Source organism: Leptinotarsa decemlineata, unplaced genomic scaffold (assembly GCF_025532065.1).
Source record: "Leptinotarsa decemlineata unplaced genomic scaffold, Ldec_3_MD MMD2_P_RNA_scaffold_12, whole genome shotgun sequence".
In the NCBI taxonomy this organism is placed as follows: Eukaryota; Metazoa; Arthropoda; class Insecta; order Coleoptera; family Chrysomelidae; genus Leptinotarsa; species Leptinotarsa decemlineata.
Window position 1 is genome coordinate 5,807,544 of NW_027412526.1, and position 15,907 is coordinate 5,823,450.

Sequence of the window (15,907 nt, forward strand, 5' to 3'; positions counted from 1 at the left end):
GCAATTATATTTAAATGGAACACCCCGTATATTATTACATTTTTGGAATCGCTCTAGTATTTTAATACTTTTTTGTTAATAATGTCCTATACCTATCTCTATACCTATCTATATCTCTATACCTATCTCTATCTCTAAATTGTGCTAAATATGGTCCAAAACATAGCCTTAATTGAAATTAAGTACATCAGTATTCTCAATTCATGAGAAGTTGATATTTTGATGATAGTTTGGACAAACTCGAAATATTCAAATAACACCAAGAAATCGACTCCATATCATACAGGGCGTGCTAAAATTACTATTATTTCCATTGTGCATAAAAGTAGTCGAAAGTTCACTTTTTCAAATGAAACCCCCTGTATATTACTCGATAAATTGAAAGATGGTGAAAAATGCTTCAAGATGACATACATGATATACAGGTAAGGAAATGTGAGAGGTGAAATTTTCAGAAAAATCATGCTTTGCATTTTCCAGAAACGTCTAACCTACCATCGACCGTGAGTCATGCTGTATTCTAGGGTTGTGAAGCATTTGTCAGGAGCTTCAAAAAGATGTGTCACAAGACCCCCTTTTCCATTCAGTTTTTTCCCAGTTAGCGCCCAGTCGCCATCATGAAAGTTTCATCTGTCAATTTCACTTCAAAATAAAGTATTCATGCATTCATTTCATTATCCCAGATTTCAATTTTTTGAGTTGACCCGTTCAAAAAATAAAAGGGGGACATTAAAGAAAAGCACTGTATGTACAATATAACGAGGAGACCAGATTGGTGTCACATACTCCAAAATATGCTAGGTAAAGAATTATGGTGGCATCTACTGTTAGATCCTTACAATTTCGGAAAACAAAACCAATAAGTTTAAAAGCTTTATTGATGGTGGTGTTGACGTGGGTGATGAATGAAAGGTTCACATAAAAAATTATACTCAAATCTCTTATTTCACTGATCCGTTTTAGATTGACATTTTTTATTCTAGCAAACGTTATACAAAAGCATTTTCCTTGATTTAACGACATCCCAAACATATAGAGAATTGATATCATCCTGTATCTTATGACAATCTTCAATACTTTCGATATAGCTTAAGGTAATCAGCAAACAGCAGGAATTTACAGTAATGATTTGAATTACATCATTTATAAATAGAGTAAACAGCAGGGGGCCTAAATGACACTCCAGAAGATACCAAGATATCTTCTGATTCAAAGTTTTTGATTTTAACTATATGTGACCTGTTCTTGACATAATTGCTTATCCAGTGCTCAAAAACACTTACCATCAGCTAATAATTTATCGGAGTCCTTTATAGGCGAATTGTTAATGAATATTGAAAAGAGGAGAGGACCATGAATAGATCCTTGCGGTACTCCAAAATTACGTTTTCTAATGGAACAAGGTAAGACTTTGTCAGTCACACAAGTTAACCAGCTGCCCCCCCTCCCCTAGGAACGACAATTCTCAGAAGTAGAAACTCGTGAGAGCAGAGGATTACCGAGGTCTTACCTTTTTAACGTGCAATTCTTAGCACGGGTAGTACGATAGAAAGTGAAAATTGATCGTCCGGCCTGGCGGCTTGAACCACCGGTTCACACAGCAGTCGATTGAGTGAGTAGCTTTCAAATGAAAAAAGCAAAACCCATTTTTCAACCTTCCACACCCACATGGTTTCAATAACTGATTATTGTAACTGCATTTTACTCAGTAGATAGATTTCAATAAAAGTGACAGTTAAAAAAGTGTAGAAGCAATTTATTTACAATAAAACTCAAATCTTATATAAAAGTAAAATAAATATTTTAATTATTGCAAAAATATATCCAGTAAACACATTATGAAAAAGATTTCAACTAAAAAATAACAGAAATTAGAATTTGCAGTTTGTTAAGAACTTATTTACCTTCTAAATCTGGGACGATCTGCTAAAGACAATGGCTTGGTGGGCGTTTTTGCTGTTCCTGAAAAAAAAACGGTCATCACACAATAGAAATACAATGAGATGAAAACGTTTTAGAAAAATTAATTAGTGGATGAAAAATAAAGTATTAGTACTATAACACGGCTTTCAAAAGTATTTGGCCGGGTCATTGATGTAGACATCAAAGATGATAGGCCCAAGAACTGACTCGTGAGGTATTTCGCCTCATAATTTTTTTTCAATGCAACTCATTTGCTTCTATTATGTCCTATTCTATTATGTAGTTAATATCCACCAAAGACGAATTCCATGAAAAATTTTATGGAAGATATAAATGAAAACAGAAGTCATATTAGTAATAGATACAAGAAATCATTCAATGATTTTGAAAGAGACTTTTATGGAATTACTTTTAATTTGTTTTTAAATATTAATTTTGACAGATTACAAAGGTCTGCGATAAAAACATTTTAGGATATTCAACTAGTGATTTTAACAGTATTTTGTGTGCAGATTAAGGAAAAAATAGTAAAAAAAATGTATCACCTATAGATTAGTCACAAATTTCACCTGAAATTTTTAGGTTCGGTATGGGTTCGATGTTTCTGTATTATATAGCCTATATAAGCGGTAAATTGAGTCTGAATTATGGAGCTGTTATTTTTGTTCTTGTTCAGTGCAAGGTTTCAATTTAAAAAACAGAAAGGATATTTCATTCCCCACCAATATACGTTCAGCAGTCGCCCTGTTCCTCATGGACCTAACTTGCCTATTCCTTCACCTCCGGATACCTTGGACAACATTTGAGACGATTTAGACGCAAAAACACATAGTAGCAGTAGCGACAGCCACGATCCAGGTACCGATGACCTTCAACTTTTCTCTCAATCAGACTTGAACGATTTAGTACGAGATCTGGGCCTCCTAAAGAACTCAGCAGAAATTTTAGGGTGTAGACTTAAAGAAAGACATATGTTAGCCTTCGGTGTTTCATTTTCATGGTACCGATTTAGAGAAAGGGAATTTGTTCCTTTTTTTTACACAAGAGGATGACTTAGTTTTCTGCAACAATGTACCCGGCGTCATGGAAATGTTCAACATAACTTATGAACCAGAGAAATGGAGACTTTTCATCGATTCATCAAAAAGAAGTTTGAAAGCTGTACTTCTTCACAATGGGAACCAATATTCTTCTGTGCCTGTTGGACACTCGGCCCATTTGAAAGAATGCTACGAAAATCTTGAATTTGTTCTTAATAAGCTCAGCTACTCTGATCATAAGTGGACCATTTGTGGAGATCTGAAAGTTATTTCAATGTTACTAGGTCAACAAAGTGGTTACACTAAGTTTCCATGATTCCCATGTGAATAGGATAGCCGTGACAGGAAACAACACTATGTCAAGCGGGTGTGACCAATAAGAAAGGGTCTTATTCCTGGAGTTGAAAATGTTGAAAAACAAAGTTTAGTGGATCCTAAATAAATCTTACTTCTACCACTCCATATCAAATTGGGGCTAATGAAACAGTTTGTGAAAGCATCAGACAAAGAAGGAGATTGTTTCAAGTATCTTTCTAAAAAGTTTCCTGATCTATCCGATGTTAAACTAAAAGAAGGAGTCTTCGTTGGGTCTGACATAAGAAAACTTTTAAAAGATGAAAGCTTTGTCACTAAAATGGAAATGAAAGAAATAACAGGCTTTCTTGGAAACAAAAAAGACCCAAACTACAAAACTTCGGTTGCTGAATTGATACGAAACTACAAAATGTTGGACTGCAACATGAGTGTCAAAGTCCATTTCCTTCACTCATATCTGGACTACTTTCCCGAAAATCTAGGGGCTATAAGTGAGGAACAAGGAGAACGGTTCCATCAAGACATAAAAGAAATGGAACGCAGATACCAAGGTCGGTGGATGTTAACATGATGGCAGACTACTCTTGGATGTTAAAAAGGGACAATTCACAAGAACACAGCCGAAAAAGTACCAAAAGAAGCTTTGACGGGAAAAAGAAAACGTTTTTACAAAGACTTATAATCACTTTGCAAACACTTGTGTATCACTATTATGCTTAGTTTAACTATCTAGCATTGTTTTTTTGTTTGCTTTTACTTCATGTTAAAATAATAAAAATATATCCACAATTCCTCGTTTTTTTTGTACTTTATCAATTATTTCATCCTTATTTTGTAGGCAAACCTTACGTGATAGATAAAAACAAATGTCATTTTTGAAATCAGCGCAAAAAACTACATAAAGATCAGTTAACGAAATCGAAACAATTTTTTAAAAAGTTTTTTTGCAGACCTGTGTTATGAATCACACTGATGTGTGATTCATAAATAAAATTCCAAGAATGGCACTAATATGCTTATAAAAAAGCATACAAACTAACTTTATCACAGTTATTTCATTCAAAGCCTGCATACTTTCCTTCTAATGTCACGAATGCTCTTTAGTACATACCTCTCAATCCTGAATTTGTTTTAGCTGCGACTATGGCTTTTGCAGCTGCCACACTTTTGGTAGTGTCGAATGGCCTCCTATATGTTTTATTCTCTTTATTCCTAGGCGACCGAGTTGGATAATTTGCTAACCTCTTAGTAGGGGGAGGCTTCAGAACTGAAACAAATGACAATTTCCGTGAAAATATAGCTCAAACAACGGTCAGTCAGTCAATTGTCATTGGTTCCTAGTCTGACAAAAAGGAGACGCTTGGGGGATTCCCACATGTAGTCTAATTGGGGTTGAAAGCGAAAATCAAATTATTGCAGAGATTCTATGTATTTAGCTCTTCATATGAGAGGTTAGGCAAATAAAGAAAGTGAAATGCAAATGTTTATATAGTGATATTTTTTTCTTTCGGGTTTTTTGCATACATGAGTAAGATTTATATTAGATCTAACATGCAAACTGGAGCCTAATAATGATAATAATAACGAATTTATTTTTCCAAAAAACAAAGCATGTTTATAGTACGAAAAAAATCAAAACTATAAATAAAAGAAAAAGTAGATCAGCACTGATACTGATACCTTTATAATAAGTCGAGCTTTGCCTAATATTTGTTTTCATTTCCATTAATTTTGTATTGCCTGAATATCTTGTTGAATGTTTGGTCACTATTAGTATTCGAAAGCAAATTTGAATGTTTTGAGCTTATTTTTGACTAAATTATTGAAGGTGCATAATTTGAATTTAAGAAAAGTGACAAATCTAATCATTTCCTTGGTTTTTACAAGTTTGATTGTGAGCTCTTTGTAGTATAGTTTGAATATACAAGTGATAATAATATTGGACGTTGCTTTAAAGTATTTTGTTGGTACGAAATATATATATGGATAACTTCCAACTGGAGGTGGCACATAAATAAATAAAATTCCAATAATAGAAGCTCTTTTCCGTCTTATTGTTTGAAAATATCAAATACTGTCCTATGTACCACGATATTTTCATTATGGAATTTGAAAGAAGATTCTGAAAAGTTAGTGATAACTAAAGACAGGGAGCCATAATGATATTTGATTTTTTGAATTTCAATGGGGAATGTTCCTCCTGACGAAAATCAAGTAGTTTTCATAAAAGAGCTCTAAAACAACCCATTCTAAACCTTTTCATTTCAACCTTTTTCTTTAAAAAATTATTCAAATACTTAAAAAAGAGGAATGAAATAATGCATTCAACATTTAAAGGGATTCGTTCCTATTTCACCATTTGGCAACATCGGTTATAGCTAATAAAGGACAATCAATCTGTTACCTGTATGAGACAAACAAAGATGACATATTTCAGAGGCGTGGTCTTCTGTTTACTTATGTTCCGAGTTCCGAGACATTCTGTGACATATGACATTTTGTGCACATAGCCCATCTTCCTCTATATAAATAAGTAACAAAACAACTGTTATTCATGTGGCTTGTGGAGGTGGTATTGAACTATAATTTATATTTTGCCCTAATTGTTGATTTATAAAGATAATTTTCCTTTTTTAAAGTAGAATATCTAGGTACGTATAAATTATTTCAACTCGATATAGGCGTTGTTGCCAATATGTGAATTAGAAACAAATCCCTTTAAAAATTAAAACCCAACCTTTGAAACATCAATTTCAATACTTTTCGAAGTGAATTTGAAAAACTCATGAATTAAACTCAACTTTATTTTGTTCAAAATTGCATTTGCTGTAATAACCCAAATTGAGGAACATTCCCCATTTCTTGCATGCCATTTCCACTGTAAATGGAAGCGTTTCATCGGCAAATATTTGTTATTTTCCAAAAAAAAAAATTACTTTAGCCCCGTATATAAGGAACAGAAGGTCCGAGAATTGATCCTTGCGGTATCCCACTTTTTTTTTAAATTAATGATGTAACCCATTTAGAATAAAGCTCTCCAGTAAAAACGGCAACACTTTCAAGAAAAATTTAATGTTTCAGCAGTTGGATACACGTCAAGTTTTTTTAACGGTAACGTTAAAGAAAACACCGTGAAACAATTCCATAACGATAGCGCCTAGATAACTATATCCAATCCCACCTTTTGACATGACTTGTTCGGTTTTCCTCGGTCTCGGAGAAAACACGACGGGTAACGTGAAAGTATCGTCGAGATTTTCTGGCGGATTCTCTTCGATCTTTCGCTTGTTACCGACAGCCCTCACTTCTTTATCCGCTTCGGGAATACTCGCCATGGAGCTCGTGCCTGAATCGACAGCCTCTTTCCATTTTATGTTTTTTCTGCCTTGAAAACTCATCACTATTTCGTGGTAGTGCTGGACGATGTCCGAAGACGCAAAACCGTGACCCTGAAGCAGCATGTACCACGATTTCAGAGTCGATCCCATCTTTTCCAGAAGCATCGTTTTCTCTTCTTGGTCTTTGTGGAGGAGTTCGTTTGACTTTTCTTGGATTTGAAGCTGAAACAGTGCGCAAATGAAAACACCGTGCATTTGACATGCTATAGGTTCAGGTGAAAACACCTTACCCGTTGTCTCTCATGTAGACCTACGACTTTGTAGGTACGTGTGGCAGATACCCAACAGAAAAACAACAACTAACCCAGCCAATGCCGCGCAGAGAGTTGAAGTAACCCCATCAGACACCTTCGTGCAACGTCTTCGATTTAGAAGATTCGTCGCAAGAAAAGCAGAAATTAATATCATTTGGTCAATAAGACCAACCGATAGACCAGTTTCGGGGTACTTGTCCCATCATCAGTACCGGGCATGGTCTCATCAGAAACCAGAGCATGTCATATGCACCTCTCTGAAATATTAATCATTATTCCGACTCCCACCCCAGAGTATGTGTTTGTGGCTCTGTCTGCAAGTGGCGCAGAGGACATTCCACTGAGCCAACTGCAGAAAGAGTTCATGACTAGCTGGAGTTATATTTGTTTCGTCGTGATACTCAGACGGTTCACACTGATGATGGGGCAAGTACTCCTAAACCGGTCTATCAGTTGGTTGTATCAACCAAATGAAATTAATGTCTGCTTTTCATAGTCTGCTTCATAAAATAATCCTGAGCACTTTTCAATGCGTCTGTTTTAATATTCTTGAACTATTTCAGATCGACATTCATGTTAAAAAAAAATCTGAACGCAATTTACTTACTTTGTGTTTCAAACGTAAAGCGGACAATTTGAGCACCTCCTCCTTCAAAAACCTTTCAATTTCAGGATATTTATTTTTCATTTTCTCAATTTTTTGTTCTAAGTTACTTATACAATCTTCTACTTGGTCCAGGTCACCTTTCAAAGCGGTCTCTTTTTTCTTGAGTCTATCAATGGCCATATTGATTTTCTTACGAGCGTCTTGTTTTTCTGGGGTATTCACACAAATATCACTCAGTCTTGCATCAGTTTCCTCTTTGAGGCATCTGAAAATAAATATATTGCTTTTCAGAAGAATTTTGTCTGCTTCAATTTTTATTTTGTATCCCAATATATCTCCAACTAATTGTGCAGATCTTCAACAGACTTTGGTTCTCAACAAACAAATTGTATGTCAATACTGGTAAAACAAATTTTTCAATATTTCACTCTAGACAAGGAAGGATTGAAAACATAGAAATTAAAATGGGAGAAGTAGAACTAAAACAATGAGAAAACATAAAAACATTGAACAAAAAAATTAAAAATATTTTTTAATAAGCCTAAAACAATAACATATTTAAACATATTTACAATAAGCTTATTAAAAAAAATTATTTTTAACTTTGTAGTTCGATGTTCTTTAAAGGCATGTTTTTTAGTTTTTTTAAACTATATTTACTTTTCACTTTTTAGTCCGATTTATTATCAAAAATATTTTTTTTTAAGTTCTAGTCACTAGTATTATAAATCTTCAACAGTAATAATTTTAAAAAACAATTCAGTCTTGATGTTTTGATTTGAAGTTTCATTCAAAATATTATTGGACTAAAAATATTTTTTCAGTGAATAATTTTATTTTTCAAATCAATCTTTTGATTTGAATTTTATAGGTGCACAATTTACGATAAAGTTTTCATTGTTGAAATCCATATTCTGGTTTGCTTTCAAATAATCGAATTAGATTTTAAAATGTATCTTTCATTTCATTCGAAACATTTTTCTGTACTGAATCACGGGTAATTATAAATATTTAAATATTTCATCTGTAGTACAAAATTTCGCTAACACTTATAATTCTTAAAATATGTTTTTTATTTTGATTTTCTTTTGAACAACCTATCAAGGAGGTTACATATAGCCGCATCTGCCCGCGAATAGCTCAAGCAATAATTGATAGTTACGTACATCGTCATCTGCCCGCAAACAGATCAAGCAATAATAGATAGTTACGTACAGCGCCATCTGCCCGCGAATAGATCTAGCAATAATTCTGTCAATACAGATCCCAAGCTTGAGAGTTACAAACAAACAAACATACATACAAACAAACATACATACAAACAAACATACATACAAACAAACATACATACATACAGGTGAAGCTAATATAAAGCGTGTAAAAAAAGCATTAGCATTCATAGTAATGATCAGAGTTACTCAACCAGATTTAACTATATCTAAAAACACTTCGAAATAATTTGAATGTAACTCTCATAGAAGACCCATCTCCGATGGTGTAAGAATTTACAATAAGCTCCTGGAATCAATTAAGAAGGAAACTAATGACTTCAAATTCAGAAACCATCTCAAAACTTTTCTGTTGTCGAAAATGTTTTATAATATTGATGAATTTTATTACAGTTATTTGGATACTTTTATTCAATAATATATTTTAATTTATTCATTGTATTTTTAAAATTGTCATTTTCAAACGTGAAATGTCTACCTATATGTAATTTGTGACGTGTATCTTGAAGATGATTACTTGGGAATCGAAACACGTCGAGGTGTTGAAAATAACGATTCGGTGTTGGAAAAAAACTCCAGTAATATTAATTACTACACCAAAGGTTCCAAACAGTGCATCACAAGTAAATTGAATTGAATTTAATTGATTTTTTTTTCAAATACAAATGAAAAACAGAAGTGACAATTCAGTTGATGTCGAGCAGCGTACAGACTATGAAGAATAATAATTTTCAAACGACTTGACAAACTGAAATTTTCAAAATTTACAAACTAAGTTTGATTATTTTCACAAATCAACTTTTTCGTAGAATACATTATGCTACTAAATTCAAGACAACTGTCGAGGTATGGCAAGATGGTGAGACAGTAAACAATTTTTCATTAAATCTTAACTCAAGAAATCCATGGGTACATTGGGCCACAGAGTGTACAGGAAACTAACACACACATACAAGTATTTGCATGGAAACTCTAACCACCAGCCACAACAAAAGAGGGGCTAACACAAAACCACCAGCCACAACAAACGACAGGGGTAATTAAAACGTTGGTTGGGAGAGCATGACATATATGTGAATCTGAGGAATTGAATGACCTAAAAAATGCCTTCAAAGGGAATGGGTACAGCGAAGTAGAATTCGAGCAGGCCATACGGCTCAGGAGAGAAATTTCAAAATAACCCCTTTCCTTCCCTATTTCAAAAATGTTATAGACCGAATTGGGAGAGTTTCAGGGAAACACGACGTGAAACCAATATTTAGGCCAACAAAAACTATCTGTCTGAGGTCAGTTAAGGACCCCGGAGAGCTATCAGCAATACCCAGGGTATGCCGGATTTCTTGTAGCTGTGAGTCGGTCTACATTGGAACCACGAAAAGAAGTATAGGACAAATAAGCCAAAGAAGGCACCCAAATTACCTATCTGATTCAAAGATACTATAACACTCAATAAAATTCAAAATTACAATCCAAGAATATATAGAGAGGCAATAGAAATTCAGAAACACAAGAATAATTTCAATAGAAAGACAGAGGCAATGAACATAAATAAAATCTGGCTACCTGTCGTTAATTGTACACAAGCAAGGTCAGCAATCAAGAGAAACGTAGCCACTATGACATTATAAAACAGGAGACAAACTCCAGCATTGTAGTTTCAACATTGAGAACTACTGGAGCACTTCAAAAATTACCTCATTGCCTTTGATAATGTTTACAGCGGTGGAATACGAAACGTCAGGCAAAAAACCCGGGAAATAGCTTTGACACAGTTACATTCTATTTTAGAGCTATCGCGGAAGAGAAATTATTCAATACAGCTTTGGAATTTACCTTCAGTCATTGTTTCATAATATTTATGCTATTATATTCCCTCATAAAACTGTATATTTCTGTTGTTACTATTATTAATATGTTTAATGCCACAAAGGCTCAGAAACAACTCGTGATTGTTCATGGGAATGTGGGGCATCATAGAAGGCAAATAATTTATGGACAACCCAGAATAAATTTCTATCATTACTGTAGTCAGCCAAATCTCACCTTTGCAAATATGTACCAGACTCGGTTTTTTCCAACTGAAACTGCCGCTCCAAATACTCTCGCTTCTCTTCTATCAATGCTTTGATTTCATTCAAAATCAACTCATCTGCACCCCCTCCGTCATCTCCGATATTGTCCAAAAGATCCTTCACGAAAGTTCTCTCCTTTTTCACCGAGTGACCATTATGGCGAATTGATTCCAAGCGTTTCATTAAATTGTTGTTGCCTTCCGATTCACCTCCTTCAGGTTGGTCGGTATTGCTGTTCAACTGTCTGCTCAATAAGTCGCACTGGATCCTCAGTCTTTCGCACTCCTTCTGTAGGTTACTTTCACTCTTCTTGCTCATTTCTTCTTTCAATTGAATCTTCAATTCGTTTATCTCCTCTCTCAGTCCCTCCATCTCTTTCACGTCACTGTTATCGCACTCTCTTTTTTTACTATCCTCCAATTCTTTTTTCAAAGCACTATTTTCCTGTTTCAAGTCTTCAATCATCTTGATGTACTGCCCCACGTGAGCTTCTACGTTCACTATGTTCCTCTTCATGTTGGATTTTATTTTTTTGGCCCTCGTGGCGTATTTCAGGGTGTTGTAGGTGTCTTCGAAGGTCAACGAAGAGGGAGATACGTTGGCTATCATTACGGTTTGGCAGTTGCCGCCAAGGCTGTCTTTGAGGAGTCTGGTAAGCTTAGAATCCCTATAGGGTACATGACGATGACCGTCAGCAAGGCTGTTTATGCAGTTCCCAAGAGCAAGGAGAGATTTATTGATGTTGGCCCCCTCAGTGAAACGAGCTCCCGCGAAACCAGTGGCAGATCCCCTTTCGCTGCCTGCCAGGTCAATCATGCTGAGCTTGGCGGTACGGAGCTGAAAAAAAATTGTATTAAAATTCATTTATTATACCAAACTTGTCTAAATTTTTATCTTCAAGTGTCTGAAATTGTGGCAAAAACTCTCAAAATGCTAGGTTTTGTCTCGAGAATTTCTACTGATTTTTCAATTAAAACAAAAAATATTTTATATTGTGCTTTCGTAAGATCCATTCTTGAATATTGTTCGGTTATATGGAACCCATACTATAATGTAAATATCGATTTGATTGAGAATGTTCGAAAGAAATTCTTAAGGAATTGCGCTTCTAAAGGAATATGAGTACAGTCAACTCTTAACCAAATTAAATATAAAATGATTGGAAGATAGGAGAATTTCTATGAACTTGAGTTTCCTCTTCAAATCAATAGATAGTGAGATAAACTGCCTAGAACCACTTCAACTAGTAGCTTTTCATATCAAACAAAAAGATACAAGAAATCCTGATATTTTTCATATAAATTTTTTCCATAACAATTATGCTTTGATCAGTCCGATTCCTCATATTCTGAAGCTAGGAAATTGATACCACAATAACTTAGATCTGTTTATTGTATCACTTCAGGTCTTTAAAAATCAATTGAAAAGGCTATAGAGTTTTCAAAGCTTTTATTTACCTTACCATTTTCTTTGTAAGTACCAGATTTGTTTCATATTTTAGTAATGTAATCACTAGTCATAAGGATTTATTAATATTTTGTATTCCACACTTCGCTAAATATTTTGTAAAATTGTAAATTGTAATGTAGACAGCAGCCATGAACATTCAAAAAACTTTGTAGTTCCTCACACTATATATGTTTTTGTAAATTGGCTTTGCCGTTGAATAAATAAATAATATATCTGGTGATTTTACCTGCTCCCTAATACAGTGAAAATGCATTTACTGTTTATGGAAACTTTTTTCTTTAATTTTTGGAGAATAATTCATTCATATGAATGAAAAATAATGTCATATATTTACAATTTGATGCCCCATACCTATCGAATTGAAATTTTTATTCCTGGAAAACTAAGGTGAGATCAATGTATAATACCTCTTTAGTGCCTTTGATTGTCATCTTGATGTAAACCTGGAAAACCGCATGTGATCTGGAACTTTCTGCATTTGCGTCAGTAGGATGTTGGGTTCTGTTTTTATTTCCTTGCTCTAGGAGATTGAACAATTCATCTGGACTTTTTATCTGATACAACTTTATTCCTGCAACTGTAACCCCGTACTTAGCATCTTCTCTCAAATTCAAAGGTACCCCAGGGTTCAACAAATCCTTGAAAAAATTGAACATTTGTACACTCGGTTCTGAAGTGAAATATTTACAAATAACTTTCCAAAACGTTTTAGAATTATTTACTGCATAAAAAAGAGTTTATAGAAGTCTAAAAGAATACGTAAACAAATGAGATTTTAAAAATCCCAGTTAGTTGTCAAAGTTCGTTGAAGAACTGTAACATAAAATGGGAAAGCCACTTGGTTGATTTTCTCTACAAGTACTTCGAGTTAATAACTACGAACTGATTGGAAACATTGAAACTTTTTATACAGTGTGATCAGTAAAATCTGCATCTTGTGATTTTCATCAATAGCTTTTTGACTTTGGCATCAGTTACTGCTTCTTCTGATATAAAAAAACAAAAAAAAGTAGTTCCATAAAATAAAAAATAACTTTCGATAATCTAAATGAGGCAAAATATTTTCCATATTTTTTGGCTTTTAAACCTTCCACAAACAAAAAATGAATAAATTTGAAATCTAGACAATAAAGAGCAATCCAAAAAGTTATAGCATAATATACACTGTATATTCAGCCAGTAAATTGTCCTTTATAAATTGCCTATATAAATTTAATATCAATACTCTTCAATGTATTACCTAGTGTAGCATCGCTATGAATGATGGAGAAATAGAAAGCCAAAAGTTTTTTCCAAATACTAATCTCACAAAAAAACCTTTCTCAAAGATTAGGAAAGTGAAATCATTCTAAATAGTATACAGCGGAGTCTGCTAAATGATTTACAATTCCAATAGCAACCCTTATAATAAAGGGTATAATTACTCTTATATGTATTAATCCAATTAGACCTCTGATAGCTTGTTTTTGTAAATATTTTTCATTATTGTTTATCACATGATGATAAACAAAGCAGGCGAAAAATCAAATAAGATGGTAACGCACATACCTTTACAAGTTCATTGTAAACTTCCAAATAAGTTATGCCCAGTTCAAAATCTCGTTCAACACTGAGTTCACTTTGTTTTCTAAATAGTTCAGTCATTGTGAGATATGTAATGCCAGGGCAGTCAGCTTTACCAGTCATCGTGAATGTTTTACCAGCACCAGTGGCTCCATAGGCAAAAACTGAGCAATTGAAGCCATCCATCAGCGAATCTATCAACGTATAAGTACTGTCCTTGAAAACTTCTTCAGTAGTCACATTCTCAGGAAATACTTTGTCAAAAATGAATTTCATGTCCTTGTGAGATTTTTTAAGAAGATCTCGGCCTTTCTGTTGAACGCCATGGAAGAAAAAACCTTGGGTGTCTTCTTTAGGGTCAAAAATGAGCATCTGATCATCCACAACTTTGACAACAATTCTGTAAAATCCCATAGAAAATTTTATTGCATTCAAAGATACCCTGTCAAGTACATAAGATGCTTGATGGTACCTACCTACAATTTTCTTCTCGTTCAGATCCATTTGGTGGACGAACCCTCACCACAACTTTGATGTTTGCTACGGCAGGTGTTCGTGAAGTACTCGTACCAGAATTAGGGCGAGAAACGACTTTGGAAATAGTTCGATCCAAAATACGTTGTTTGGACAAAGAATTTCTCCTTCGAGGAGTGGTCAATTCTCGCTTGCTTTTCACCATTTTTAGACTTATTTCTTGATTTCTCTCTCACTACTGCCTTAAGCACAATTTTCTTATTTCAGATCAGGAAAAACAAAGTTGAATAATCCATTTGTATAAAGTTCAAATACATAAAGATGGAAATGTCAAACAATTTTCAAATATCAAAACATATAGACATCACGAAGCATAAACAGACATCCGTTGGTAACGGTTATTTCAAATTTAAAGATATAAACAGTGGCGTCATAATATATAATGGTCATTGAAGTGAGAACCTTGACTACAACAACTAAAAAAAGATAAAAAGATTCACGTCGTGGCATTTACGTCACTCATCTTCTCCCTCTTCTCTTTTTTTACGGTCTTTACTTCCCTTCGGCGCCGTATGACATCAGTCATACACTTAGTGTCAAATACGTCATGATGTTTTATGTATGTATTCCAAATTTAATGTGAAAATTTTAAGATTTGATTCGTCAGATGGTGGTGTGACTCAGTGGTCAAGACGTTGTGTGATTGCATGTAAATATATGTAAAAATGACGTCACAAGCAATCCATTTTATCATGTATATGGATATAAAAAGTGACATAGCAAATACTAGTTACACTAGCCTAGCTATCAACACAAAACAATAAACAAGCTGATCATAAAAAAAAGTGGAGAAAAAAATTTCTCACTGAAAAACATGCATCTTAGGAAGGCGAGATAGCAAACTCTTTGGCGCTTTGAGTTTTGACATCGCGGGCTGCAGTTAGATTTTATTATATTGAAATGTTCTATGATAATCAGGATTTTCTAAAAGTAACAAGAAATGTGGTTTATGATCTCTGGGAATCACACTAGTTCAATTTTTTCATGAACTAAATATATCTCACTTCAATACTCAAATAACATCTTGTTCGTTCATAAAAAGTTTTTGTAATATTTATATCACTAAACCGAATTTTTGGTTACGTTTGCAACGACGTAATGCGATTATCATAAATAATTTTGAATAGACAAAACCTAAGAAAACATAGAAGAGTCCCAAAATTCGATGGTATACATTATTTGTCACTATTAACGGTATTAAAATTGAAATTTTTCGAGTGTGATTTTGGTAATTTTCATTTTAACTGCGAGTTTACAAATATTAGTGTGAATTATGAGGTTCAATGTAAATTGTCAAATTTATAGTTGTAACTGTGAATTACGACTAGCGTCTGCGAATGGCGAACTCCTCGTTTATACTCTTTGCATTCGGCACACTCGATATCAGTTGGTTGAATTTATTGAAAATTTATTCAATACACATAATTGTAAATGAAACGAAATCTTACCTGTACTCTCAACTAGCCAAAACTATTTCCAATTGATACATTTGTAAGTGTGAA

General features: G+C 33.9%; 1 protein-coding gene across 1 annotated transcript; it reads right to left on the reverse strand.

Moving 5' to 3' along the window:
* Positions 1–1,735: 1,735 nt before the first annotated feature.
* On the reverse strand, positions 1,736–14,756 carry LOC111516824 (uncharacterized). The gene is made up of 9 exons (XM_023172931.2): positions 14,348–14,756; positions 13,857–14,271; positions 12,716–12,946; positions 10,810–11,675; positions 7,538–7,802; positions 6,460–6,838; positions 4,390–4,545; positions 1,905–1,962; positions 1,736–1,854 (listed from the first exon to the last, which is right to left on the reverse strand). The coding sequence occupies exons 1-9, from the start codon at positions 14,548–14,550 to the stop codon at positions 1,851–1,853; spliced, it is 2,577 nt and encodes an 858-aa protein (XP_023028699.2). The 5' UTR covers positions 14,551–14,756; the 3' UTR covers positions 1,736–1,850.
* Positions 14,757–15,907: the final 1,151 nt, after the last annotated feature.